Genomic DNA, 26,906 nt, shown 5'->3' with positions numbered 1-26,906 from the left:
AGATGCAGTCCTCCATCGCGAGCAAGCGGACCGCCAAGGACGCCTAGGACGCCATCGCTTCGGTACGCATTGGCAGCGACCGTGCCCGCAGGTCCACGCTTCAGAAGCTGCGTTAGGATTGGGAGAACCTGGCCTTCAAGCCGGGTGAGGACATCGACGACTTCGTTCTCCGCCTCAACTCCTTGCAGCAGCGGTTGGCGCAGCTCGGCGACACCACCATCGATGAGGAGAGAGCCGTGGAGAAGCTCCTTCGCGTCGTCCCCGAGAAGTACACGCAGTTGGCTCTGTCGATCGGGACGCTGCTGGACTTCACCGAGCTCACGAACGAAGAGGTGACGGGTCGCCTCAAGGCCGTCGACAACCGCAAGCAGCTACCTCCCTCAGAGCCGATCACCATTGGTGGCAAGCTTTTCTTCACCAAGGAGAAATGGCTCGCCCGCCAACAGGAGCGTAAGAAGGGGGAGGCCACAAGCTCTTCGGCTTCGGGATCGTCGAGCAGCCGCAAGCGTCGACCACGCAAGTGGGAGAAGGCGCGTAGTGGCGCTCTCGGCGGCGCCGATGGCGAGCGCAAGGGCAGCCGCGACGACACCTGCCACAACTGCGGGAAGACAGGCCACTGGGCCAAGGACTGCCGGCAGGCGAAGCACGGAGGTCAAGCACACGTCGCTCAAGCGCAGGAGGGTGACGAGGTGGCTCTGTTTTTCGTACACGGAAGCATCGAGCCGCACTTCACTCCCGCACCGGACTCTACCGCGCCCCTCCACCTCGACGAGCGCGGGCCCACGTCTTCCTCAACAATGGATCCTGCGGCGACAAGATCGACGGGTGGTGCCTCGACACTGGTGCCACTCACCACATGACCGGGCGGCGGGAATTCTTCTTCGAGCTTGACTCCAGCGTTCAAGGCTCTGTCAAGTTTGGGGACGCCTCCGCCGTGGAGATCAAGGGCGTCGGCTCCATCCTCTTCACCGCCAAGACCGACGAGCACCGGCTGCTCACCGGTGTCTACTACATCCCCGCGCTGAGGAACTCCATCATCAGTTTGGGACAACTGGATGAGAACAACTTGCGCGTGGAGATAGAGGATGGGGTCTTGCCGGTTTGGGATCAACATCGTCGCCTTCTCGTCAAGGTGAACAGGGGTGCCAACCGCCTCTATGTTCTCCATGTACAGGTGGTGCAGCCCGTGTGCCTTGCAGCCCGCCATGACGATGATGCATGGCGGTGGCACGAGCGCTTTGGGCACCTCAACTTTGAGGCCCTGAAGCAGCTCGGCAACAAGGAGATGGTGCAGGGCATGCCGCGAGTCAAGCACGTGGAGCAGTTTTGCGACAACTGCGTCCTCACCAAGCAGCGACGACTCCCCTTTCCCCTCCAAGCAAGTTTCCGCGCCAAGGAGAAGCTGGAGCTTGTGCACGGCGACCTCTGTGGCCCCGTGACTCCGGCCATACCTGGAGGCCGGCGCTTCTTCCTGCTGCTCGTCGATGACGTGTCCCGCTACATGTGGGTGGTCCTGCTCGACTCCAAGGCAGTGGCTCTAGACGCCATCAAGCGTCATCAAGTTGCTGCGGAGAAGGAGTGCGGCCGCAAGCTTCGGGTGCTACACACCGACAACGGTGGCGAGTTCACGACGGCTGAGTTCACGGCGTACTGCACCGACGAGGGGATCCAACGCCACTTCTCCGCGCCATACACCCCGCAGCAGAACGGCGTTGTGGAGCGCCGCAACCAGACAGTGGTGGCCACTGCCCGCGCCCTCCTCAAGCAAAGAGGGACGCCGGCAATCTACTGGGGGGAGGCGGTGATGACTGCCATCCATCTCCTCAACCGCTCGCCCACCAAGGCCCTTGACGGCAAGACGCCGTACGAGGCCTGGCACGGGCGCAAGCCGGTGGTGAGCCACCTCTGCGTCTTTGGCTGTCTCGCCTTCGCCAAGGAGCTCAACCACGTCGGCAAGCTCAACAACCGGAGCTCGCCGGGAGTCTTCATCGGCTATGCGGAGGGCGTCAAGGCCTACCGCATCCTCGACCCTTCGACGCAGCGCGTCCGCATTTCTCGGGACGTCGTATTCGACGAAGGGGCGAGGTTGGGCTTGGGACAAGGCGGTGGACGACGGCTCGACTTCGACTCTCAGAAACTTCGTCGTCGACTATGTCCACTTTGGGGGAGCCGGGGGAGCTAGCAGCTCATCTTCACCGAGCTCGTCCACCTTGGCACCCGGCTCGCCATCAGCTCCGGCGAGTCCTCCACCACCTACACCACCAGCAACTCCTCCATCACCGGCTACGCCCCGCTCTACTACACCGGCGCCCACACCACTGGTGGAGTTCGCCACTCCGTTGTCCAACGACGAGGATCGTGTTGATGCGTACCACGACGATGAGCCTCTGCGCTACCGCACCGTGGACAACATCTTCGGTGATCAGCCCGTCCCTGGACTAGAGACGCGCGACTTCGAGGCCGAGCTGCACCTGGCGCATGAGGACGGTGAGCCCTGCTCCTTCACAGAGGCGAATGGAGATGTGGCATGGCGCACTGCGATGCAGCACGAGATGGACGCGGTCGAGCGGAACCGGACGTGGGTGTTGGCAGATCTTCCTGCCGGCCACCGCGCCATCACCCTTAAGTGGGTCTACAAGCTCAAGAAGGATGAGGCCGGGGCGGTGATCAAGCACAAGGCGCGTCTAGTGGCGCGCGGCTTCGTTCAGCAGGAGGGAGTCGACTTTGACGACGCCTTCACGCCCGTTGCGCGAATGGAGTCTGTTCGTCTCCTCCTCGTGCTGGCAGTCCAGGAAGGATGGCGTGTGCACCACATGGATGTCAAGTCCGCCTTCCTCAACGGAGACCTGAAGGAGGAGGTCTACGTCCACCAGCCGCCGGGATTCGTCATCCCCAGCAAGGAGAACAAGGTTCTCCGCCTGCGCAAGGCCCTCTACGGCTTGCGGCAGGCACCCCGAGCTTGGAACGCCAAGCTGGACTCCACTCTCAAGCAAATGGGGTTCCAGCAGAGCTCTCACGAAGCTGCTGTCTACCGGCGGGGCAAGGACGGCAATGCCCTATTGGTAGGCATCTACGTCGACGACTTGGTGATCACCGGCACCAAGAAGGCTGAGGTGGAGGCGTTTAAGGGGGAGATGAAGGCGACTTTCCAGATGAGCGATTTGGGCCTTCTCTCTTTCTACCTGGGGATCGAGGTCCACCAGGACAGCTCTGGCATCTCCCTTCGCCAAACCGCCTACGCCAAGCGCATCGTCGAGTTGGACGGGCTCACCGGCTGCAACCCAGCCTACACTCCCATGGAGGAAAGGTTGAAGCTGAGCCGCAACAGCACGGCTGAAGAGGTCGATGCCACGCAGTACCAGCGTATTGTGGGCAGCCTTCGCTACCTCGTCCACATGCGGCCAGACTTGGCATTTGCTGTTGGCTATGTTAGCCGGTTCATGCAGCGACCGACGACAGAGCACCAGCAGGCTGTCAAGAGGATCCTCCGTTACGTCGAGGGCACCACCGACTACAGCTTGCACTACCCGAGGTGTCCCGGTGCGCAGCACTTCATCGGGTACAGCGACAACGACCTCGCCGGCGACAGCGACACGAGCAAGAGCACTAGTGGCACGCTGTTCTTCCTCGGCAAGTGCCTGATCAGCTGGCAGTCGGTCAAGCAACAAGTGGTGGCCCTGTCCAGTTGCGAGGCGGAGTACATCGCTACCACAACCGCCTCAACTCAAGCTCTTTGGTTGGCTCGGCTGCTGGGTGATCTCTTGGGCAGAAACGCTGAAGCAGTGGAGCTCAGGGTGGACAGCAAGTCCGCTTTGGCCTTGGCAAAGAATCCCGTCTTCCATGAGCGCAGCAAGCACATCCGCATCAAGTATCATTTCATTCGGAGCTGCTTGGAGGAGGGGAGCATCAAGGCCAGCTACATTAACACCCAGGATCAGCTCGCCGATCTTCTCACCAAGTCCCTCGGGCGGGTCAAGTTCCAGGAGTTTCGCGCCAGGATTGGAATGGTTTAAATTCCCCAAAAGGCGCCACACAAGACTTAGGGGGAGAATGACAGATTAAGTCTTGTTTTTACTATATGCTTTTAACATCTATTTTTGGAATAATAGTTGGCTGCCTTAGGATGTAAACCACTAGTAGTTTTCCTTAGGATGTAAGTCACTCCTAGTTTCTTAGGATGTAAGCCACTGGCCTATACCTTATGGTGTAAGCCACTAGCCTATATATATATATATATATATATATATATGTATTCAACCAGCCATAGTTGATTGAGTGGAGAATAGAAATTAAACTAGCCCCAAAACCTGTTCCTTTTGCTAACAACGAGCCGACGCCGTCGCTCGCGCGGTTCGGGGAAGCTTGCGTCGCCAAGATGGTCGGTTTCGTCGACGCCGTCCTCGCCGCTCTCAAGCTTGTCCACGCTCCGCCGCCGGAGAAACTACACGCCCTGGTCAGCATGTACGGGCACGCCATGGACGCCTCGTCTCTCCTCTGGTCACAGTGCCGCCGCGTGCTGATCACCCACCAAACCACCCAGGCCATCACGTTCGACGCCATGGAGATCGAACGCCCTGTTCAGGAAGGCGACCGAGCTGCACGGCGCCATATCGAGCACCATGGAGGAGACCAAGGCGCTCGTCGAGGCCGCCGCCGACGACGACTCGACGGAGATCGCGCGAGGTAGCGGAGACGACGTGCACACGAGCGCTCGCGTCATGGTGGACTGCGTCGTGTACGCTGGGAACGTACAGGGGATACCTGTACGCCATGATCGACGTACGACGCCATCGGCTACCTGAGGCGTCTCATCAGGAGGAAATCCAAGCTGTGCCAGGGCACGGGCCTGAGGTACATTTTCCTGCTCAACAACTCGCATTTCGTGGCGCAGCAGCTCGAGCCGTTCTCCAACCTACGGTGGATTCGTTGCCAGTGGCGGCTACATCGACGGCTATTTCAGCGCTTCTTGGGCGCCCGTGCTGTCCTGCCTATCGTCGAAGTCTGGCCTCTCTCCCTGGAGCAACAAGTCCTCGCCATTGAGGAAATTCGAGTTGGCGTTCCATGAGACGTACAAGGCTCAGAAGCTGTGGAAGGTCCCAAGCCCTGAGCTTAGAGGAAGGCTGCGAAAAACTATCACCGAGAGAGTTGTTTCAGGTTATCGCGAGTACTTGTTGGAGCATCCTGAGCTGAAGAGACTGGTTAGCCGCGGAAACAGCAACACTCCTGCTGACCTGGAGGAGATGCTGGCAGAGCTGTTCGAAGGGTGACAAGTTATGGTCTACAGTAGTTTGCAGCTTCAGAATTGTAGATACTGCTGTGTTGGTTTCATTTTTGTTTCTATTCCATTTTATCTTGTGTTTCACTGTCAAATCTGGGTGCCCTTGTGCAAGATTCCGTAGATATATAGATAATTAGTTGATATGCACAGCTGCAATTACACAAGATTTTTCATTTTTGCATATCCATTACCTGTCTCTCACAGCCAAAAAAAACACTTGTTCTCCGATACATAGCGTTGGCGATAAGCAACGCCGTCTTTTTCTTACAAAACTTGCAGCTTCTACAATCTCAATAATGGCAGTATGCTTACGAGACAATTAGCTATATATCTATTGAAAAGATTTTATCATTACAGCCATCCTGAACAAAACAGAATGCTACAAACATATTCACGAGAGACATTGCTTTGGAGCCTCTAATCAGCTGGTTTTCTTTTGCCAGTTTCACCGCATGGGTCCCATAAACCAGCTGAGTGCAGCCCAGAACAGCACTTTCTAATATTCGAAGAAGCTTCGATATCTAATTGTTATACCACTGTAAGACTATACAGGTCTATTGATCGATATCTCTTGTCCCAGTAACATCACGAGCGGAAATTTGTTACAAAACTTCTGTCATTTCTTTGCAACCTTGGGTGGTGGCGAAGATGACGATGAAGATGACAAGATAGAAAACATGCTATTATCAGCTCTGTCTTTGCTGAATGCCTTGCGCACATCCTCCTTTAACTCGCAGAACCGCATCCTTTTAACATTTTGCTCATCAGAAGTGCCATTTTGGAGGTCGAGTGCATCAGGACTATCGGGCAAATCATCCTCCAGAAATTTGTCGAGCACCTGCGAGCAGTTAGGGAAGTAGCGACGTCCCAGCTCAACTGAAAACAGAAGAAAAAAAATATCATAAGAATGATCAAGTTCTGAGGAAAGGGTGCTGAGAGTAAAACAAATTACCAATCAACATTTGAGTTAATAAAAACCCCAACTATTTGTGCTCATTAGGTTCAAAGTATGCAAAATGTGGAAATCACGCCAGTTTTACAAGAGATAGGAATGTTTTTAACATGACTACAACATCCTCACATAACATTTGACAACTAAATAATTATTTTCCATGTTCCATTAGCAGTTAAAATTTTAGCCGGGAACTAGCAACGTGCGTGCTGGGGTGATTTTTTTAGTGAGAGATGGTGGAAGAAATGGGGATTTTGAACTACCACGGTATCAACACCACCAACTCAAACATTTAAAGTACGAAGATGAAGGTATTAGCAACATGTGAGAATTTCTGATGGTAATCAGTGACATCTACTCATAAGCTATAATAGTTTGCATATAAAGAATGTGTCATCAGTTCCGACCTGTTTTCATGAGTGCATCCACCCTTGAACGGAGCCTTTTGTTTTGTGTTACTGGTGTCTCGTTCAGATCGACTTCCTTCAATTTTCCAGAAGTGCTAGCTGCAGGAACAATGCCAAATTCTGGTGTGGTGTCTGCTTGTGCAATTTGCATTGCAACCTTTGCTTCTGCAGGAAAAAATAATCTTGCAAATGCAACTGCAAGAGAAAATGCAATGTGTCAGCATGGATTCTCCAGGTGAATGTAGTATGTTTGAAAGCAAACGTGGTAAATGCTAGGATCACTTGTTTATGTAGCATAAATGTATAATTTTTCTCCATCCTGTTTCTGTTCGAGAAAGGTCTGAAACAAGCTGCACCACGAAGTGCTATTCTACCGAGCATGAAAAGAGACTTCACCTCTGTTTTCAAGGTAGAGAAGCTTCATGTGAAGATCGTCAGCCAACAAAGGCGAGGTGACAGAATCTTCCACTGCCATAGGTTTCCTTATCATCTCCCTATCTAATATATCAATACATAACCTGTCTTTGTTTGACTCTTGGCCTTGCTCCATCTTTGTATTGTAGTCTTTCAACCTTGTTAACCTCCGGCAGATACTCATTGCACTCTGGCCATCAGCAGTCAATTGTGATACAGCTGCTCCTTTGTTTAGGAGACACATGATAATAGCTGGCTCTCTCCTCATAGCAGCCAGATGGAGTGCCGTGTATCCACGCGAATTCTTCAAATTCAAGTTGGCAAGTCTCAAGTCTAACAACTCCGAAACAACTTTCGAATCACAGTAAGCAGCAGCATAGTGCAATGCATTGGCATCATCCAAGGTGATCTCAGACTCGTTAAGAAGCAACTTCACAAGCTCAACATCATCAGAATCCAGTGCCCTGTGGATTCTTCTGACCCTTTTCTCATGTACAGGGTCTGAAATGACAGTGTCACCCTCATTTGGCTGAGATTTTTGGCGAATCTCTTTTATCTGAACAGCAACTTCTGGAGGAAGTTCCTTATCCAACGATACATTATCAAGATTTGATCTTGCAATTCTCCGAATACATTTTTCAAGCACTGGAGTCAGCTCTGAATGAAAAGCAACTTGCAGAATTGGAAGAACATCTTCTACTAGAGTCTTATCGACGAAGTTAAGAAGCCGTCGCTGTGGTAGAAGAAGACCGTATTAACCCAGATTAAACAACAGGTCATAAAAATATAAGCTAAAAGACTTTGGGTTATTGGACATGTAGTGGATTCATAAACCGTTGAACTATATAAGCTCAGACAACCAAGCTAACTAGTCCACTAACCAATCTGGAGCACACTGATACACATCACCAGGACCAGGACTGCATCCTAGCTCCTCTAATCAAACCCAATATAGATTTAGCAAGTTTCTTTCAACTTAAAAAAGGTATAACACAATCTAGTTAGAAGATCTGAAGTGGGGACTTGAGAGCAATGTTTACAAGCTATCAAGCTTATGTAACACAGCCTATGTGCTTGAACGACTTCCAGAATCCAGACTCAAGACATCGTGCAGCTTGAAGTTATTCGCATGCAAAAATTGGTTGAAAATATGTTTACACCATCAAATACAGATTGCATAAAAATATAATCGGTGACAGAACAGTTTCTAGTTCTGCAGCTACCGTTTTTGGTATCCTAACAAGCACAAGAAGAGCATCCATTTGTATCTCACCTGGAACAGCGAGATGAGCTCGGTGATCTTGAACGCCCACGCCGCGTACATTTGCTCGACGTTGAACCTGATCGCCGGCGGGCACGAGTCGTGCGGGCACATGGGGTCGGCGCAAGACACCACGTCATCCGGCGCCGGCCGGAGCTTGCCCGTGTACAGGTAACCCAGCAGCGACAGGAAGGCGTCGCGCCCCACGCGGCCTCCCGGCACGAGCTCCTCCATCTTGTACCGCGGCCTCCCCCCAGTCCTCTCCCCTCCCCCACCACCGCCGCCGCCGCCGCCGGCAGCCCCATCGCCGCCGCGGCCGCGCGCCGCGAAGAGGTTGTAAAAGAAGGTGCTGCGGGCGGCGAGGATGCAGCGGTGGACTGGCACGGGCGGGCCACCGTCGGCCACGTCGACGTCGGCGTCGCTGCAGTCGAGGTCGGAATCGAGGAGGAGCCGCTCGAGGTTAGCGCTAAGCCGATTCAGGCTCACCACCTCCACGCTACTACTCCCTCCTCCTCCTCCTCCTCCTCCTCCTCCGCCGCCGCCGCCGCCGCCGCCCTCCCCGGCGGCAACCGGCGCCGCCTGCGCCGCCACCGCCCCTGCCCCCGGCGGCGCAAGAGAGACCGAGCACGGGCTAGACCCGTTCGAGAGGTACGAGGACGACGACGCGATGGTGATGGACGACGAGGGCTCCATGGCTACTACCACCACCGCGCTACGCGCCGGCATCTCACTGCTACTAATACCACCACCACCACTACTACTCGTGCCGGATCACCATGGCGGGTTCGGGGAATCCAAAGGCTCCCCCACTTTCCGGCGCCTCCCGGGCCAAACCACCCAATTCCGGCGCTCCCCCCTCTGCTCGTCTCCACGCAGATCCGCGTCGGCAAACAAGCTCCCCAAACCAAAGTACCAAACACTTTCGACCCCCCGCCTGTTTGGGAAACGGATCTCGGAGAGAGGGAGAGAGAGAGAGAGAGAAAAAGAAATCCTTTTCTTTCCTCGCGAGCGGCCGGAGTGGAGGGAATTATTTGGAAATTGGAAGCGACGGCGACCTGGTGGTGCTAGGGGAGAAGAACAGTGGGGGTCAAACGGAATCGCGGGGAGGCAGTTGCGAGGAAACCAGGGGCTTTGGCTCGCGGCGAGGGATGAGAGGAGGAGGAAAAAAAAATGGGAGGAAGACGACGAGGACGAAGGGGGGAAATCGGAGGGAGGAGGAGACCGATGGATTTGTTCTGTCTGTCCTCTCCTCGGTGCTATTCATTTCTTTTTCCTTTTCTTCTGTTGGGATCGAGTTGGAAAAGAATTCTTCATCTGGGACCTTTTAAAAATGGTTTTTTAGTTTCTTTTTCATACTGGTGGTATATAATTTAGTGAGTTGTCTAGGAGGATTTTGATGGGTAGGGTCAGGTGTGGGGAGGCGAGGATCTTTTTGTTGTTGCCGTCCTCTCTCGTGCCTTTGGGAAATAGTATGAGTAAAATACATGTGAAATATAAATTAGAGTGTGTTTGAGGCTACGAAGATGATGTCAGCACACACGTAAAATATAAAAACTATTAACATATGAGTTTATATTATTATAAACTTGAAAGTATTTTTAGTTTATATTTTAAAGCAATTTTTATACATAAAATGTTTTTAAGAAACACATCGTTAAGCTGTTTTAAAAACATGTTAAAAAAACATAGGTAAAATATGTACCTTAATAAAAAATATATACTGTAAGTAAAAAACTTAAAAACTAGCAATTTTTAAAGGAAAAGTTATACTTTATTTTAAACTCACACTATTCATAAAAGAATATTGATATTGTTTAAGATAATCAAAGATGAGGAAGAGAAGGGAGTACAACTGGTTTGAAGGTTAAAACGAAAAAAAATACTATTAAAGATCTAATGGACATCTACTTAGAAAATAGTCTCTGTGAAACAAATCTTTTAGGTGCGGAGAGAGTACATACATCGCTACACAATCGACAAGTCTATTTCTATTTAGTGCTTGTGATTTTAGTCAATCTAGATTCAATAGTAGGGTTATTTGTCAACCAGTATTAGACTCTTTTCTATGAGTATGTGGTACAATAGAGAGTCTACAAAAATTCCATTCATGTGCTGTACACTCATAGCATCAAGTAATTTAAACGTGCTGTAAAAAGCCCTCAAAATGTGCAAGTTCAGATATTCCTATGCACCTAGTATTAGATATTTTATTGAGCGAAAATAGCTTAAATTTTTCCAGTAGCACTACTGTTCAGATCAGTCAGCATCCAACACATCTCCTTCATTTCTTTTTGCCATACACATCACCTCACCCCCCGGTCACCCCACCGGGAGTCTGTACCCTTCCTTGCCGTGCACTGCGGCCGTCCACATCTCTCTCTCTCTCTCTCTCTCTCTCTATCTCTCTCTCGTCTCGCCGCTATGCCGTGGCATCGCCTCTCTTCACACGCCTTTCCTGTGGCGTTCCACCATACTTCTGGGAGCTAATGATGTTGGGCTGATCCATTGATCGAACACCACAAAACTGACTAGAGATCTAAGGCATTCACCGCTACTAGCCTGCACCACCTTGTCTCGGCATTACCGGTCATTTTCGTCGAATTAAACACGATCTTGTTGAAAGATCACGAACATGAGGTGACCCTAACAAATTACCACATCCGTTATAATAAAAAAAAAGTAAAGTGTACGGACGGTTCTTGTAAGATGTGTCATCTAGGTTCTTAAACTCTCAAGATATATATTCAAGTTACAGAATTTGTTATAGTGTGTCATCTAGATCTCAAATCGCCACAACCCCTTCAGGATCCTACGTGGCGTTGATGTGGCATGCCACACGAACATGACGTGGTGTTATTTTGACTGACAAATGGGACACATTTATTTTTTTTTCTTTTTCTTTTTTTCTTCTCTTTTTCCCCTTTATTCTCCTTTCTCTGTGACCCGAGCAGAAGAAAGGAAAAAAAGAAGAATGAGAAGAAAACGGAAAAGAAAAAGAAAAATAAAAGAAGGAAAAAAAATAAAAGGACACGTCACGTCCATGTGGCACACCACATCAGCGCCATGTAGGATCTAAAGGGGATGTGTCAATTTGAGACTTAGATGATACATTTGGACAAGTTCTGAGACCATTTTCAGAGTTTAGAGACCTATATGACACAACCTTACAAGATTAAGAACTGCCAATACACTTTACTCCAAAATAAAAGGTATAGTAACTTTTGGTCATACTTTTAGACCAGTAAAATCATTTTCTTCGTGATAAGTATGATAGCATAAGGGCAGTCCCAATTCATAGTGTCTATAAGCAGTGTCTATGGTGCCATGTCAATAAGACATTACAATAGAAACTACACTTCACAACCCATGATTTGTTAAAGTGGGCCATTAATAAATACACCATCTCTCTTCTCTACCAATCATATTTATTCTTCATCTATTATGAAGACACTATTATCTCCCAATGCAAAACTTGATAGTGTCTAGTGTATAGGTTCTCGTGTTGAAGCTGTGTTTTGCATGAGACCCAGTTTCTTCATCTCTTCACTCTCTCTCTTAATTAATATGGTACCACATAAGCTAAAAGTCCTACATGACAATGTAGTTAATGCCATAGGCACTATCCTAAATAGAGGGTTGGGACTTCCCTAATTTCTATTAGACCAAACAAGTGAGAAATTTATTGGTCTAGATTTGAGTCTATCCTGCCAGAAGAGCGGTAACAAGGTTGCGTTTAAATGAGGGGTTAGCTTATACTTATCCGTAAGATAAATCATTATTGAACGACTACTTATCTATTAACTATTACAAATTTAAATAATAATGTTATCATTTTAAAAGAATTTTTTGAATAAATAGTTTTTTTGAAAAAATAACCGTTCAACAATTTGGTAGCGTGTTTAGGTTGAATAAGAAAGTAGTTCAATCCAAACGTTAATGTTGTCATGTTGATCTTGTGCTCGAAGAAAATAACGGTACTCCATCTATTCTAAAATATAATAATTTATAGCCATCAATTTGAACAAAAGTAAAAATTTTAAAATATAGCAGCTTAAAAAATAAAAGAATTATGCTCCTTCATATTTGTAGTTAAAATTACTATATTTTAGAATCGGTGTAATAGCATGGATTGTCAGGATTAGTTTTACTGTTCCTTGTGGTTATCCTCATAGAAAGCGGCCGGACAGATGGTTATCGCGACGTGACATGTACGGTGAGAGGCTCACGCCATCACGTCGTGCCCTGGCCAAGAGAGGCAAACCCCCAGCGTTATCCTAACCTACTTCTCCCTCCGTCTCATAATAGGTCGTTTTTGATTTTTTATTTAACCATTCGTTTATTTAAAAAATTAATGCAAATATATAAAATAATAAGTCATATGTAAAATACTTTTGATAATAAAGCAAATGATAAACAAAATAAATAATAATTTTAAATTTTTTTAAATAAGACGAATGATCAAATATTGACAAACAAAAACTTAAAAAGACAAGTAATATGGGACGGAGGTCTCCAAAGCACAGGTGGCGGGGCAGCGCAGGGCAGAGGCCGCAGGCGTGTGTGTACACTGTGGATAGGCCGTCGAAATCACCACCTCCTCCTCTCCTCCTCCCAGGCTCCAGCTCGCTCGGTCGGCTTCCCCGTCTTTGCGCATGCCGAGCCGATATGTCCCGTAGGTACACGATACAGAAGTTGCCGTAACACACACACCGCGTGCAACGCAAACGGCGCAAGCAAAAAGGAAAATCCGTGGTCGCGGGACGCGGAGACGCAACCGCGATGCGCCGCGATCTCCCCAAGGTATTTTTCTTTTGCTCGGCAACTCGGTGCATCTTGTTGCCTGGCCGGCCGCAGCTGCTGCTGCTGCGCTGCGCGCGACTGTTTTTTTAGCGGAAAGATGGCATCGGCCGGGTTTTTTTAGTACGTAGGAGTACTGTATTGTACTCCCTCTATCCCATAATATAATAATATAAGAGATTTTGAGTTGTTATTTGTATTGTTTGACCACTCGTCTTATTTAAAAAGTTTTGTAAATATAAAAAACAAAAAGTTGTGCTTAAAGTGCTTTAGATAATAAAGTAAGTAAAAAAATAAATAATAATTTTAAAATAAATTTAAATAAGACGAGTGGTCAAATAGTGTAAAAAAACTTAAAATACCTTATATTATGGGACGGAGGAGTATTCTTTCTAGTCGTACGAAACGAGGGCGTCAGCGAGGGGGCGGTGGTGGTGGTGGGGCCCGCGTGAACGGGTGAGGTCGCGCGGGTGACGTGAGGCGCGCGGAGGTAGGCATCGCTGACGTGGACTCACCCCGCGTCACCGACCGCTCACCCCCCGTACTACTGACCCCACCACACCCCTTCCCCCCTCCGCTCAATCATGCACCCCGCGATCCTCTGCGCTGCCCTGCTCGTGTGGCTCACCACCGCTCACCTCCCCTCTCCACGCCCCTACCCTACTCTGTGCACCGAAAATGCGAAAATCCATGCGAGCCTCGATCGTGTCGTGTGGTCGTGTGGTGTGGTAGACCTGTTCGCTTCGCGAGGTGAGGTTAACCTGGCACGGTCAAAAGGAGAGTTAATTAAAAGGCACGGGGGTGCGGGCGCCGTGCGCCGCCGTTGCGCGCGATCGTGTCCATACCTGATGAGAGTTTGGAGACGCTACGGCCTACTACTCCCCCGTTTCATAAAATAAGAGATTTTTAATTTTTGTTTATATTGTTTAACTACTTATCTATTTAAAAAATTTGTGTAAATATAAAAAACGAGAAGTTGTACTTAAAATACTTTAAATAATAAAGTAAGTTAAGAAAAGATAAATAATAATTTTAAAATTTTTTAATAAGACGAGTGGTCAAATAGTGCAAGTAAAATTTTAAAATCTCTTATATTATATATTATATAGGACGGAGAAAGTAGTAACTACGGGTGATGGTTAGATCTTGTGAAAATTGCAGGAATACGTAGTTTAGTCGTGGGGTGTTAATAAACTAATGCGGTCATGGCAAAGTTGACCAGGACTCCCCGACCTTTAAAGTCGTTAAGACTTGGGGACTAATATAAAACACTCCTGAGATGGGATCGACAGCTCTCCCCCACCGGAGCATTTTTAGCAAAATATGCTTACGCTTGCGAATGGCGAAAGCATCAACCTTTCTTTGCGTCCTCAAAAGAGAGAGAACTTCTTTGCAATTAAAAAAAGCAGCAGCTATTTTAGAACGTAGTAACGGAAACACGATGTACTGTACTATTTTATTTGATTGATTGATTGTTGACTCGGCTATACGTGGTGTGAATATCACTTTGCTAACGCCATGATCCCAGCTCAGCATGCTCATAAATTTATCACGGCCGATGTCAGCAATGAGCTATATCGAAACCTGAATCACAATGTAAGGAAGTAATCTATTGGTCTATGACGTTTTCACTTGAGCACCCGGGCTTGTTCCCTTCATTGTCCCTAATAAACCTAAGGGCTCCTAGGTTGCTCCTAATTAACGTAAGGACTACTAATTTATTGCATAGCCTATTAGTACCACGATGTTTATCGCAATGGTTGCCATAAAATTTAATTTTGTTGCATTAGTTCTATATTACAACGAATTTAAGAGTCCTAAGATATTATACACAATTGTACTACTCTGTTAAAATCAGTACTACTCTTATTGTAGATTACTTGTCATTCTAATATTCATATTTTGTATCGAAATGCTTCACTCTCACATTTCAAATGAGTTTTAGAGGTGGCATTCCATCTCTACTCTGTTTGTCAATGCAGGCAACTACTGCTACTTTAGGAAACATTTGGGATATAGTTAATGAGGGTAACCTTGTTATTAGAGACATCTACATGTTTAATGTGAAATTTGCTAAAATGATTGATAACATTAAACGAAAGGTAGCAATAGTCCTTTATTTTTCACTTCTTATCTACAAAATTACTCCCTCCGTCTAAAAAAAGAAGATAAACTCTGGGTTTCCGTGTCCAACGTTTGACTGTCCGTCTTATATGAAATTTTTTTATAATTAGTATTTTCATTGTTGTTAGATGATAAAACATGATTAATACTTTTTGCGTGACTTGTCTTTTTAATTTTTTTCATAATTTTTTTAAATAAGACGGACGGTCAAATGTTAGACACGGAAGCCTAGAGTTTGTCTTTTTTTGAGACGGAGGGAGTATAATTGCTAAAGGGTCTGCGTTTTGCTATTGTAGCAATAGTCCTTTATTTCACTTCGGATGACTCTATTTGGATCCGGATCAAATGTAGTAGTAGTATGGACTGTAAATTAAGCAGTTGTAGCTGCTACGTTGGATCTAAATCCAACGGTAAGGATTAGGCCGGTTGCTGTAGCAAAAGTACCACGACATAAAATATTGTTCAGGTACTATAGCACGAGTACTGTAGCAGTTGATCTGTATTGTTGATCACAAAAATAAATAGCTGAAAATGGATGCAGTCCTAAGGTGTAGTCGCAATTACGACGGCACCGATCTCAATCCACTCTATATCGTATTCTGGCTTTGTACTATGTCATTGGAGAGGCAGGAGATGTGAAGTTGTGAACCATTCCAATTATATTCTACAAATATATCCTCCATAAAACAATAATCTGCTGACAATAGGAGGCAATTATTGGTCTAGTCAGTAGTAGTACTGGTCAGATGCTGTATACTGCGATGATCATATCACAAAATAGTTTCGCATGACAGTATGGCACGAGTCGTCGAGAACGAGGTAGTACGGCGAAAACATGATGGCGCCACTGCCCACTGGTCGATGCCCGTACAAGAGCAAAGCCTTTTTTCACGTACGAGTATTAAACCTGCCATTGGGCCATTAAAACACGTCGACATCCGCCAGCTATGCAACGTGATGGGCGTGGCAAATCCGTGTTCCAAACGGGCGGATGTTGGCACCTGCTAGACATTCAATCTCAGGTCAGGTGGTCCTGAGAGACACGTGCATTACGGAGTACTACAAGGTTGCTACAGTGTTATTATTTTTTGGGTGCTAGTAGTGCCCCATTGGTACAAGAGCAATTATATTTCACTCAATTTCTCTTCTTCACGAAGAGAAGAGAGGCCGGTCCTGGAGGAGCTTCTAGCTGCAGTTTCTCTCGGAATTGCTGCAGTTACTCTCATAATCAGAAGCTCCCTAAATAGTCTAGCTTTTAATGATTCTAAGAAGCTATATTTGTAAAATCCAGAAAATAACCTAGAAACTAGAAACCAGAAGTTGTGAAACCCAACTTTTCCAGATTATCAGGAGCTCAGCTGCTTATCCAGCTTCCCAACAGGCCCGCAGCGTCTCCTGATAGTTGGGTGCGACTGCTATCTCAAACCAGAACGGGAAAATTTAGGCGCACGGCATAACATCACTGTGGTTACACATGGCATGGAGAATTTAGGCGCATGTACTACTAGTACTACTGTACTACTCCAGTACTATAAAAGAACCATAGGTCGAAGAAGGGAAACACACCACTTCTTCACGTACATCATCAAAGCAAAACAAAAGTTTCAGACTACCAACCTACTACTCCTGTATGGCTGTATGTGGGACATCAGAATTCAGACTCCCATTGAGCCTGTATGGGTCACTCTTCCAACGAGTACAATTTGGTGGTTAGACACCAGTGGACTGTGGCATGGCATGGCGTCGCCTTGCCATCAGATTACAAGGCACGCTCAAGTTGGGAAGCAGAGCTGAACAGAATAGCAACGTGCACCGAACAAAGGAAGGCTGCAAGTCACCAGCAAAACAGCGTTTCTGGATTATGATTTCAGCTCAAGGCATCACGTTGCCATCGTATGGCCCTTCAACACAGGAAGGCTGCAAGTCCTATTTAACTCCCGGCCAAGACAGCAATCCTTTATTTCTGCCACAAAAGCCTTTCATCCAATATTCCAGCATAGCCGAAGGATCTGCAAAACGCGGCCGCTAGTCCATAGTCACTGTGCACCGTTGCGCTGTCTTTTGAAAGTCCGTGCTGCTGAACTCCCAGGTCCAGAATTATTACGTTGAGGATGGCGAGACTGATCAAATCTACCGACGGAGGTCCTCGATGACCGAATATGCCCTGAAGCTCCATCTGGATGATTAAAGGACTTCTGAAAATGAGGCGCATTAAGAGGTTTATCCGATAACAAAGACATGAGGAAACCGCCAGGTGGAATATAACCGACTCTACGACCCTGAGAGAATCTGCTTGATTCAGCTGAACTTTGGTTTGAACCCTGACTTGTAGCAACATCATCAGATGTAATCATAGCAGGCAAGCCATCGTATGATAGGATGCACGCAATAGCATACATAGTTGCTCCAAGATCAGGTGGGAGGACATCCTGTGGATGTTTGACCTGAGAAAAATAATTCCATTTTTTTTCAGAAATAATTGGACTATAAAGGTACTAAGAATGATGCAGAAAGCAGTATGATGATCTATTGATCCAGATCCATTATCTGATTGAGACAACTCAGAATGAACAACGGAAGGAAATGCAGTCTATCTACATGCCTTATAGATTTTTCATGTATGCTTATTATCCAGATTTCTGCACTGGAGAAAAATCAACACAATATATTTAAAGGAAAACTCGGGGGTCAGAGTGGGACAGTGGGAGTGTGCAGACTGAAATGTAAAACAAAAGTTTGCTAATATGCTGGCAACCATGCATGGCATCTTAGAAAACATTGGATGAAAGAGAGAATACAAAAGGAACAAGTTGTATTGCATTAATCAAGCTTAAATTAGATGATGCAAGATATAAAAATCTTACTTTGAAAAGAATAGCTGATGCTAGGCGCTCCCTAAGGCAGTATATTTGAGCAACATCAAGAGCTGTAGCATCAAACCGAAGCCATCGATCAATAACAACTGAAACAGAGTTATCAGGAGAAGACATTATCTCTTTATGTTGTCCCAAAGTGACTTTCTCAGTTTCATCCTCACTAGAATCCCCATCCTCTTCATCACTATCATCGTCCTCAGGTGGAGCAACAACCATTTCCGTAGCAAGAATAATTAAAGGATAGGACCCAACAACCGAAGAGTTTTTTATGTACATTCCACCATCGCCTCGAGTGATCTCATCATATATCACTAATGGGTTCCCAGAAGTCTTACGGAAAGACAAGTTAAAGTTGCAAGAATGTGGATGCAGTCGAACTTTGGCACCACTTGCTGTTTCAATGACAGCTCTTCTAGTATTTTTGCGAGGGGGAAGCAATCTCCCTACCATTGGATAAGCACCGGCCATAAGGACAGCACGAATGATACCTACAGAATTTAGAAGTCAGTAAAGTACAATAGAACAATTAAAACTTTGATGCAATAAAGCATAATTTGTTAGGAACTAAGGAAGATTGATGAAGTTCGGGTGACAACTGATTTTACTACATAATTTTACTAAGAATAAAAATAGAATCCAGCAAATACTCTAAAAATAATTTTACTACAAAGAAAAGGCAAGGACGATTTGCTCGTGAATTAGAAGTAAGAAGAAAATTAAAAAGATTGAACGGGGAAAGGATGGAAAACTCTACAATACAGTGAATGATATATGTAACTTAGTAGCTACTAACTTTAGAGTGATATATGTAACTTAGTAGCTACTTGTACTAACTTTAGATTGGTTCTCTTATTCATATACACTCTGTGCACTATGACCTTGTATGTTGTAAACCCTGCTGTGTATAGGCTTAAGGAACTGCTAATCCACAATACAACTAATAAACCCTGCTGTGCATAGGCTTAAGGAACTGCTAATCTACAATACAACTAATCAGGGGATGGACTATCCCCTACAATATATCCAAATGGGAACTAGTAATATAGGCGTGAACATATTGCAAGACTAATTCATAGAAACACAAGGTTTTTCTTTGTAACTAACCATGGAAAACTCTAGTTAGCTATCCTGAAAAGGAACACCCTTCTCACTGAGTATATTATATACTAGGGACTTAACTAATCAACTTACTTGCTGCTTACATAATACCATGTATCCCTCAACCATGCATATACTATAGTTAAGCAAAGCAAAGTGGAAACAAACAAAAGAAATCACATGAACAAAGAATATGTTTCAGAACTCAATTTTTTCTAGAAAAGTACCTGGATCTCTAGCATTTAAGCTGCATGCAGATGCATCTACAGGAACAAATCCTCTTTGGGCTAGTTCATTCTGAAGCTGTTTCCTCATGTTTGAAAGCATATTCATGGTGTTAGAAGACACAAAATACTTGGAACAAAATTGAGCTTCTTGGCCCCTATCTTTGGCACGTCTCCAACAGTCCATTGCTGCTACAACTGCAAGCTGATCACTGTATCCACCATACAATGAAGCAAGCTCAACTTTGGCTGCAGCAGCCCTTTTCCTCTCATCTGGAGCCATTGGAAGGAGGAAAGGATCTCTATAATCTGCTGCACATGCCAATGTCAACGCCGGATCTAGGCAATTCATTAATATACCAAACAAGAGCATCTTGCTTGTAGATGGATGGACCGGAAGGGAGCCCAACTTTTCCCCTAACTCTGTCAGTTGTTCATCTTGAGTCAAAGCACCAAGATCCTGAAGTACGGTGATAGCATTTCTTACAGTTTCTGGAACTGGAGGGTCCAAAGTTTTCCTTAAAAAGTCTGCAATTCTGCAGTTCGGATCAAGCAGTTTGACCTGCATAATACAGATTGAAACATTTAACAGCTATCAGTAAATAAATGTCATTCTTATTGCAGCGAACCATAATATTGCAGAAGTATTGATTTCAAGAGTTATTGGAGAAACAAACCTACAAAGGTTAGCTAGGAATATACCTGTAAACATAGTTCCTCAATAGGCATCCTCTTTATTTCAGGGATTTGGTATTCCAGTAATGAGGCTGCTCGAAATCTAGAGTAGAGATGGTAGCACGTTCCTGGCTGACAACGACCCGCACGCCCTTGACGTTGTCTGGCATTAGCTTTTGAAACCCAGGAAGAATGAAGTGTTGAGACATTATTATATGGATCATAACTTTTCTCTTTCATTCTCCCACTATCTATGACAAATACGACGTCATCAATTGTCACAGCAGTCTCTGCTATGTTGGTTGAGAGAATTATTTTACGAGATCCTGCTGGTGGACGCTTGAAAACTTTTTTCTGCTCCGAAGATGGGATCATGGAATGGAGTGACAACACAAGAAACTTTGACGAATCCTGAAAGAAGGGAGAAGCAAGCAACCTTTCCCGTGTTTGATTTATATCTTCCCACCCAGGAAGAAACACCAAGATAGCTCCTTCATTGGAATCAACACAAATTTTTCTGAGCAACCGTTCTATTAGCACAGTATCGATGTGCTCAGGATTGATGGTTGCCAAGTATTTATTGAGCAGCTCATTCTCTTCAGTTAACTTTGCTGAACCACATTCCATATGTTTCTTAATAACTTCGCAAACCTCTTGCTGATTCCCTTGTTCTGCCCAATCTAATGCAGATTTTCCATCATGATCCCGTGTAGAACAATCCACCCCAAATGATAGAAGCATGCAAATGTCCCCAACCTGACCTTTTCCAGCAAGAACCATCAAAGGTGTCACGCCAGTTTCTGAGTGCTGGTAATTGAAAATTTCTTGGTTCTGCTCACCAGAAATAAGCTCAAGAAGAGGATCAAATTCATCATTATCCAAAGCTAGGTTAATGGCTTCATCCATTGAGCTTTTGTAATCATCTGTTAACAAACTGCTCTGTTTCAGATCATCTGTTGTAGGATCAAGATGATTATCGCCTACAGATTGCAAAATAGAAAGCACATCCTCCAAATAGAAAGTTTTGACCTGAGAAAAAAGAGCCAATGTTGCCATCAATTACTTCAATATCTTTCTTAACAAAATGTAAATTAGTGTGTTACTAACAGGATGGGTAAACCCTGGGACTTGAATAAATGGGCATCCACTGAAATAATTTGAGAACCGCTCAGCATCAATCGTTGCACTCATGAGTACCTGCTCATTAAACTAGTTAATACTCATGTAACGGAAAGCGGATACGCTCAGAAGAAATTCTGTGCTTCAAATATGGAATGGAAATATGGATTCTGTGTTCCTTGGGGTATATGAACCTATTTTGTCTTGTGAACTTGAAAAAGGAACAAAATGTTCATAGATGTAAAGCACCATGCCACGAGTGCAATTGCAAAATTTGTGCAAAATCATGATCATATGTGTACTGTGCAAAAATAACAACAGAGACAAACTAACAAAAGATGTGGACCAACTTTTGTCTTTTGCACAGTTATCTGGTAGAGGATTTTGTAAAGCCGTACCCTAATCTTTTGGATACATGATAGAGGATGCATGATTGTGTATAGTTATTACTATAGAGCCTTAAACTAGAAGGAAAAATCTTCTTACCAAACGCAGATGAGGATACAACGGCAGCAAATCTCTACATAATTGTTTGGCAAAAGATCGTTAAAGCACTAAAAACACAATCTAAGCAACATGTGGACGAAACAGCTTTTAGCATAATACCTTAGAATAGCCAACATGAAATCTGAAAACCTGTCCCTTTCATGGATTTCATCCTAAAGAGAAAAGGAGAGTGCCAACTCATATTACCAATAAAATATATACTGGCAGTATATGCCATTGAAAATCAATTCAGTAAGGAAGTGCCTTGTATAAATAAGGCTCCAGTTCTGAAGCACAATAATATATGAAGCTTTCCAAGATTAAAAAAAACATTGTATTTCACCAAAAGACAGTATGCTATTAGAAGCTCAATAACAAATAATCATAAATTTCCATTCCAGTTATTTTTGCAATAGAGTTATAAACTAAGTTGCACAATACCTCTTACATCTAATTGATGCATGACTTGCCCCAGTTCAACAATGACAACAATATTCAATGGACAATGCTAAGGGGTGCTAAGATAGTACTAAACAAATAACAAGATTTGAATAGGTAAGCACTGACATAACCATTTTGCAATTAATGCTCACCAAATGCTCTGCCCTCTCAGAATTACAAAGGAACAGTTGGTAAATGTTTTGTGCAATACGCTGTATCAAACTACAAAAGAAATGCAAGTACAGTTATAATATTAAAGAAATAATTTCACACTAGACGGGAAAATAATTTCTGGTTGTCATAGATCTACTTAGAGCATTAGAGTTAAGTTTCTGCAACAAGTCTAGTGTCATACAAACCCAGTGGTTGATTAAATATCTCCTTCCCCCCTTGTACAAAAAGCATCATATTTAACTACTTGTTGGTACTAATAGCATGGATGCAGTGTTGGTGCAAAATAAGAAGTGTAAAGTATGTGCAGTTCAGAATACAATAATTTGCAATCAAGCTATTTGAAAGTTCTAAGATTAAACATTACCACAATAATATGTGTTATCCCAGTAACTGCATCATCAAATGAGCGTTTCTGATTTTGTTCTTTTGAAATATTAGTTACCCTGCCTATCAATAGCCTCAAAAGAACACCATTTGTGCAGAACATGATTGATGAGTTCTTCCCTCCTTTTGACTCCAAGCGTATCTGCAATTGAAATAAACAGCGGAATAAGACAGAGGTACATATCCACATTATGTGCACAAGTGCAAACATGTCATAGATGACAAATATATGAACATTAAGGACGAAAATTGAAGTTAAGAACATAGTCCAAATTACAAACTTTCTCAACTTTGTCAAGCGAAATAACAAAACTGGTGTTTACTCGTTTCAAAATACAAGATACTGATACTGTTTCTTGAGTAAACTTTGTCAATTTCTACCAAGAAATTCTCAAACAATGCAAAGTTTGTTTGCACAAAATAACCAAGGCAAATTCATATCTACAAGTATTTTAGTGTTATCATAGACATGTCACTGTACGGATAAACTACACAATAAATTAACGGGCAAAGTTTCGTAAAAAAACATTCTTTTTCAAAAAAAAAAGATAACATTTTTTGGGTGTCATTTTCAAACAGATGAATAATAAGTACAATTTCAGTCCAGAAATGCATAATAGAAAATTCTAAAATTTGGCATACCTTATACCCAACTGTGTCACCCACAGACTCTCCTCTTTCCGCAGAGATTCTCTCAGCAACTGTGTACATGAGTCATTTGACTCTCAGCTGCTTAAACAAAAACAATAGCAATGAAAGAGAAGTCATTTGACAGAATTACCTGAGATAGCTGATATTCGCCTTGGTTGAGTGCATACAATCTTACATGATTCACCCTTACCCCACATATGATCCAAGATATATTGAGGAACCTAAAAAAAGAATGGTACGATGAGTGAGCCAGATAAGCAGAATATCATTCCAAGGAAATCATAATTTAAGAAAAAGAAAGGTGTCCACATCATTCCATGGGCACTAAAACAAGAAGTACATTTGACTATCGATTTTGTGAAATTTCTCACAAATCAGGATGTTTTAATACATATAACACGATAACAACAAACACAAAGTAAAATATCAAAATAGCAGAAAATAGGCATAGATTGGATCAATTAATCAACACAGAGTAACAGAATGAGAAGATACATCTGAATTTATTGCAGGAAATGTCACAGTGAAGTTAATTACATACAATAGTTGTTTCATGGTCAAAACAGTGCAAAACAAAAGTCAAAAGAACTGGCACCTGTGTTGTTTTACCACATCCTGTTTCTCCAGAAATAAGAACCACCTGACAGGGATGAAGGTCAAATTGTTATCAGGTCATGTTAAAGGAAATGTTCATTCTGGAAGTTGGCAAATGTCAAAGATAAGCATGGATCAAAATAAATAGCTAGGTTCAGGAAAGTGATAAGCATTTTCCTGAAGAGGCATCCACCCATTATTGGAAAGCAGTCAAGCCTACCAAGAATTGAAACTACTAAACAAGAAAATAATAGTAATTTCTTGATTTGTCTTGAAGTATTACAAGGTAATATATAGAATGTCTTGCTATTAGCCCCGCCACCAACAGAACAGACAACCAGCACCACCTTTGATGTATGCATCAGGATGAAGCTCGAGTGAAGCAACTTTATTTCCATAAAAACACAAAGAACAATACCTGGTGATTCTCTAAAGTCGAAGAAATTGCATCCTTGTATGAGGAAATTGGAAGTTTAGATCTATCTTGGACAATCTGTATAAATGTACAACACTAAGTTCAATTAGATAAAACTATCCAATATAACATATATAAAAGTAGGAATTGGCTAAACTGAATGGCAAAAAGGACACCATATCAAGCCAGATTGCCAGAATATACAACCTTCCTCAACTGTTCGGATTTATTTACTTTCGATGCAAGCATCTCCACCTTCTTCAATATATCCTGTTTGCGCAATGCTGGCCTACAAAATGCACCATCTGGCTTCCACTGAATCTTTACAGCCTTATCACTAGAATTCCTGACAGTATGCCCATTTAGCTCAGCATCATCTGGGGGATAATGCATAAATAGATCTTGCAAAACATTTCTCGCTTCCACAGAAAATCCAAGATGGCTAGGTCCTTCTTCTGTTTCAAGGCCCTGGTTCTGTTTTCTTTTGTAAACAGATAGGCATCGTCGTTCCCCATTCCTATAGTTAATTAATAGATTTCAGAAAACATCAGATACACATAGTTTAATCCTACTAAGATAACAGTTGCTATGATGAATGAAGTTTAAAAGATGCTTATTACTCTTTACTAGAACCAGTGTACGGAATGCATCATTCCAGAGGTCAATTAGACTATCACTCACCCAGAACTTTTGGATATCATGCCCATTTTTCTACACATCTCATGTATCGCCGCTCGCTCTTGTTTCGATATGCCAGGTTCAAATTTGTACACTGCAAAGTAAAATTTTGTAGATACGTGACTTTTTCAGCTGACAGCATAACAGAGAAAACATGTGTGTTTCATTAAAAAGTAAAGAAAGAGACAAGTAGTGGAGGAATTGATATAGGAGCCTGTTTGGAATCCAGGAATTTCACAAGAATAACAGGAAAAGTTCCCCACATACCAAAAGAAACCTAAACATGCCATCTACCATGCAGGACCATAATGGGGCAGTAATGTGCTAAAACTCAGTCGAGGCAAACAACGCAAGGGAAGAAAAAACACCACAGCACAGCACATGCTATGACCTACTCCCTCCGTCCCAGAATATAGCTACCTTTCTAGTTTAAATTTGAATTAGAAAGGTAGATATATTTTGGGATGGAAGGAGTAGCAAGCAATGGCTCTGCAAGGGATGCACAAAAAATGTGAAAAGAAGATATACAAGAAAACATTGCCACCATCAGAGTGTGCAAGCATGTGTGCGGGTGGTCTTTTCATTGTTGTTGGGAGGAGGGAGGAGGGTTGTTATGAGAAGAGAACTAATAAAAGGGTGCTACTTTGAACTAACAGAATCCTAATAGTGTTTTGCTTGAGACTCCTCGTTGGGGTTTATGCAGGAGCTTAATTGCACCCACTAATATCAGCCCAAAGAGTTGATTCTCATGCATATTTACACAACAGTCTAGTGGCCACCTAGGATTACTGTTGCAAATCAATTCAAGTGCAATTGTCAGGTTAGATGCCATTGTAGTAAAACCTAAGAAATACTTTCTAGTCAGTCAACACACCAACTTATCTAGCGACAAACTGACAATCATGCAAATACCATGTCACATATTGTGAGATACAATGGTCAAACATAAAGTAGACGGTATTCCTCTTCCCTTGTTACCAAACTCAGAATCAACTGTGAAGCTACAAACATTGGTGACGTTAGTGATCAGTACACTAGAAGGCCAGTAAAGTTAGTCAATCATACATTAGGAGGACTAATAAAAAATGCAACAGAGAAGAGAGAACACAAAATGGGCATGGCCGCGCGCATGGCCCAAACCATCGCCTCAAATTCACCAAAACCAAGCTCCCAAAGTATCGTATTCGTGCCACTATCCCCAACTCGCTCGAACACCGCGATGACAGATCACACCAGACACCATTGAATGGAATGGAGAAATTGGGCAAACGAATGAGAGCGAACCCTGGGCGTCGGAGGCTTGGAAGTCCTCGAGCACTTTCGAGACGCGCACCAGCGTCGCCTCCCGAACACCCCCTCCCCCGCCCCCGCCCCCGCCCCCGCCGCCGCTTCCTCCTCTGCCGCCTCCTCTGCCAGCACCGCCGCCTCTGCCACCGGTGCCGCCGGCGCCAGCCGCCGCGTCCTTGCCCTTCCGCCCTCTCCTCACCATCCTTCCTCCCTCCTCCTCCTCCTCGTCGTGGAGCGGGGGTGGCTTGGTTGCTACGACGTCGGGCGAGGCGGCGCGGCCGGCTCGGCTCCGGCCCTTCCCGCAAGCGGTCGCTTCGTTGCTTCCGCGCCGCCGCTGCGCTCTCCCGGAAAACCTAGGCCCAGATGGCGGTGGCTGCACGCTGCGTGCGAGCGGGCGGCCCATGAAAACCAGGTTCAGACGGGCGGCCACGCCTGACGTGTGGGCCATGCCTGTCGGTGAGGAGGGGAGGCCGTAGTAGAAGCGAAGCCAAGCCTAGCCACGTGCCCACGTGCGAGCGCGCGACTAGGGCCGCGACCATGCGACGCCGTACTCGCGTGCACGGTGCACCGC

At 44.9% G+C, this 26,906-nt stretch overlaps 2 protein-coding genes across 3 annotated transcripts; both read right to left on the bottom strand.

The window, feature by feature from the left end:
* Window positions 1–5,608: 5,608 nt before the first annotated feature.
* Window positions 5,609–9,563, bottom strand: LOC127781104 (BTB/POZ domain and ankyrin repeat-containing protein NPR2). The gene is made up of 4 exons (XM_052308013.1): window positions 8,325–9,563; window positions 7,034–7,784; window positions 6,638–6,832; window positions 5,609–6,154 (listed from the first exon to the last, which is right to left on the bottom strand). The coding sequence occupies exons 1-4, from the start codon at window positions 9,036–9,038 to the stop codon at window positions 5,895–5,897; spliced, it is 1,920 nt and encodes a 639-aa protein (XP_052163973.1). The 5' UTR covers window positions 9,039–9,563; the 3' UTR covers window positions 5,609–5,894.
* Window positions 9,564–16,656: 7,093 nt separating this feature from the next.
* LOC127773677 (DExH-box ATP-dependent RNA helicase DExH6-like) lies at window positions 16,657–26,798 on the bottom strand. 2 transcript variants are annotated; one of them, XM_052299823.1, is made up of 16 exons: window positions 26,333–26,798; window positions 25,052–25,142; window positions 24,578–24,887; window positions 24,374–24,448; window positions 23,957–24,001; window positions 23,492–23,582; window positions 23,353–23,411; window positions 22,691–22,852; window positions 21,832–21,884; window positions 21,712–21,745; window positions 21,214–21,303; window positions 20,946–21,135; window positions 20,134–20,867; window positions 19,435–19,993; window positions 18,098–18,597; window positions 16,657–17,677 (listed from the first exon to the last, which is right to left on the bottom strand). In XM_052299823.1, the coding sequence occupies exons 1-16, from the start codon at window positions 26,781–26,783 to the stop codon at window positions 17,270–17,272; spliced, it is 3,852 nt and encodes a 1,283-aa protein (XP_052155783.1). In that variant the 5' UTR covers window positions 26,784–26,798; the 3' UTR covers window positions 16,657–17,269. The 2 variants fall into 2 exon arrangements, with proteins under 2 accessions (XP_052155783.1, XP_052155777.1); XM_052299817.1 differs by having other exon boundaries at window positions 20,134–21,135.
* Window positions 26,799–26,906: the final 108 nt, after the last annotated feature.

The sequence above is a fragment of the Oryza glaberrima genome, chromosome 1 (genome assembly GCF_000147395.1).
Source record: "Oryza glaberrima chromosome 1, OglaRS2, whole genome shotgun sequence".
Classification (NCBI taxonomy): Eukaryota; Viridiplantae; Streptophyta; class Magnoliopsida; order Poales; family Poaceae; genus Oryza; species Oryza glaberrima.
The sequence above is the reverse complement of the archived record's forward strand: the minus strand, read 5'-3'. Positions and strand labels throughout refer to the sequence as shown.

Excerpts from the sequence above, each read along its gene's own strand:
- LOC127781104 (XM_052308013.1), bottom strand. The coding sequence starts at position 9,038 with ATGCCGGCGCGTAGCGCGGTGGTGGTAGTAGCCATGGAGCCCTCGTCG. Across the intron at positions 6,833-7,033 it reads TCTCTACCTTGAAAACAGAG|TTGCATTTGCAAGATTATTT; the intron begins GTGAAGTCTCTT and ends TTTCTCTTGCAG. Across the intron at positions 6,155-6,637 it reads GGATGCACTCATGAAAACAG|TTGAGCTGGGACGTCGCTAC; the intron begins GTCGGAACTGAT and ends TTCTGTTTTCAG.
- LOC127773677 (XM_052299817.1), bottom strand. The coding sequence starts at position 26,783 with ATGGCCCACACGTCAGGCGTGGCCGCCCGTCTGAACCTGGTTTTCATG. Across the intron at positions 21,885-22,690 it reads GGATAACACATATTATTGTG|GATGAAATCCATGAAAGGGA; the intron begins GTAATGTTTAAT and ends TTTTCTCTTTAG. Across the intron at positions 21,136-21,213 it reads TCCCAGGGTTTACCCATCCT|GTCAAAACTTTCTATTTGGA; the intron begins GTTAGTAACACA and ends CTTTTTTCTCAG.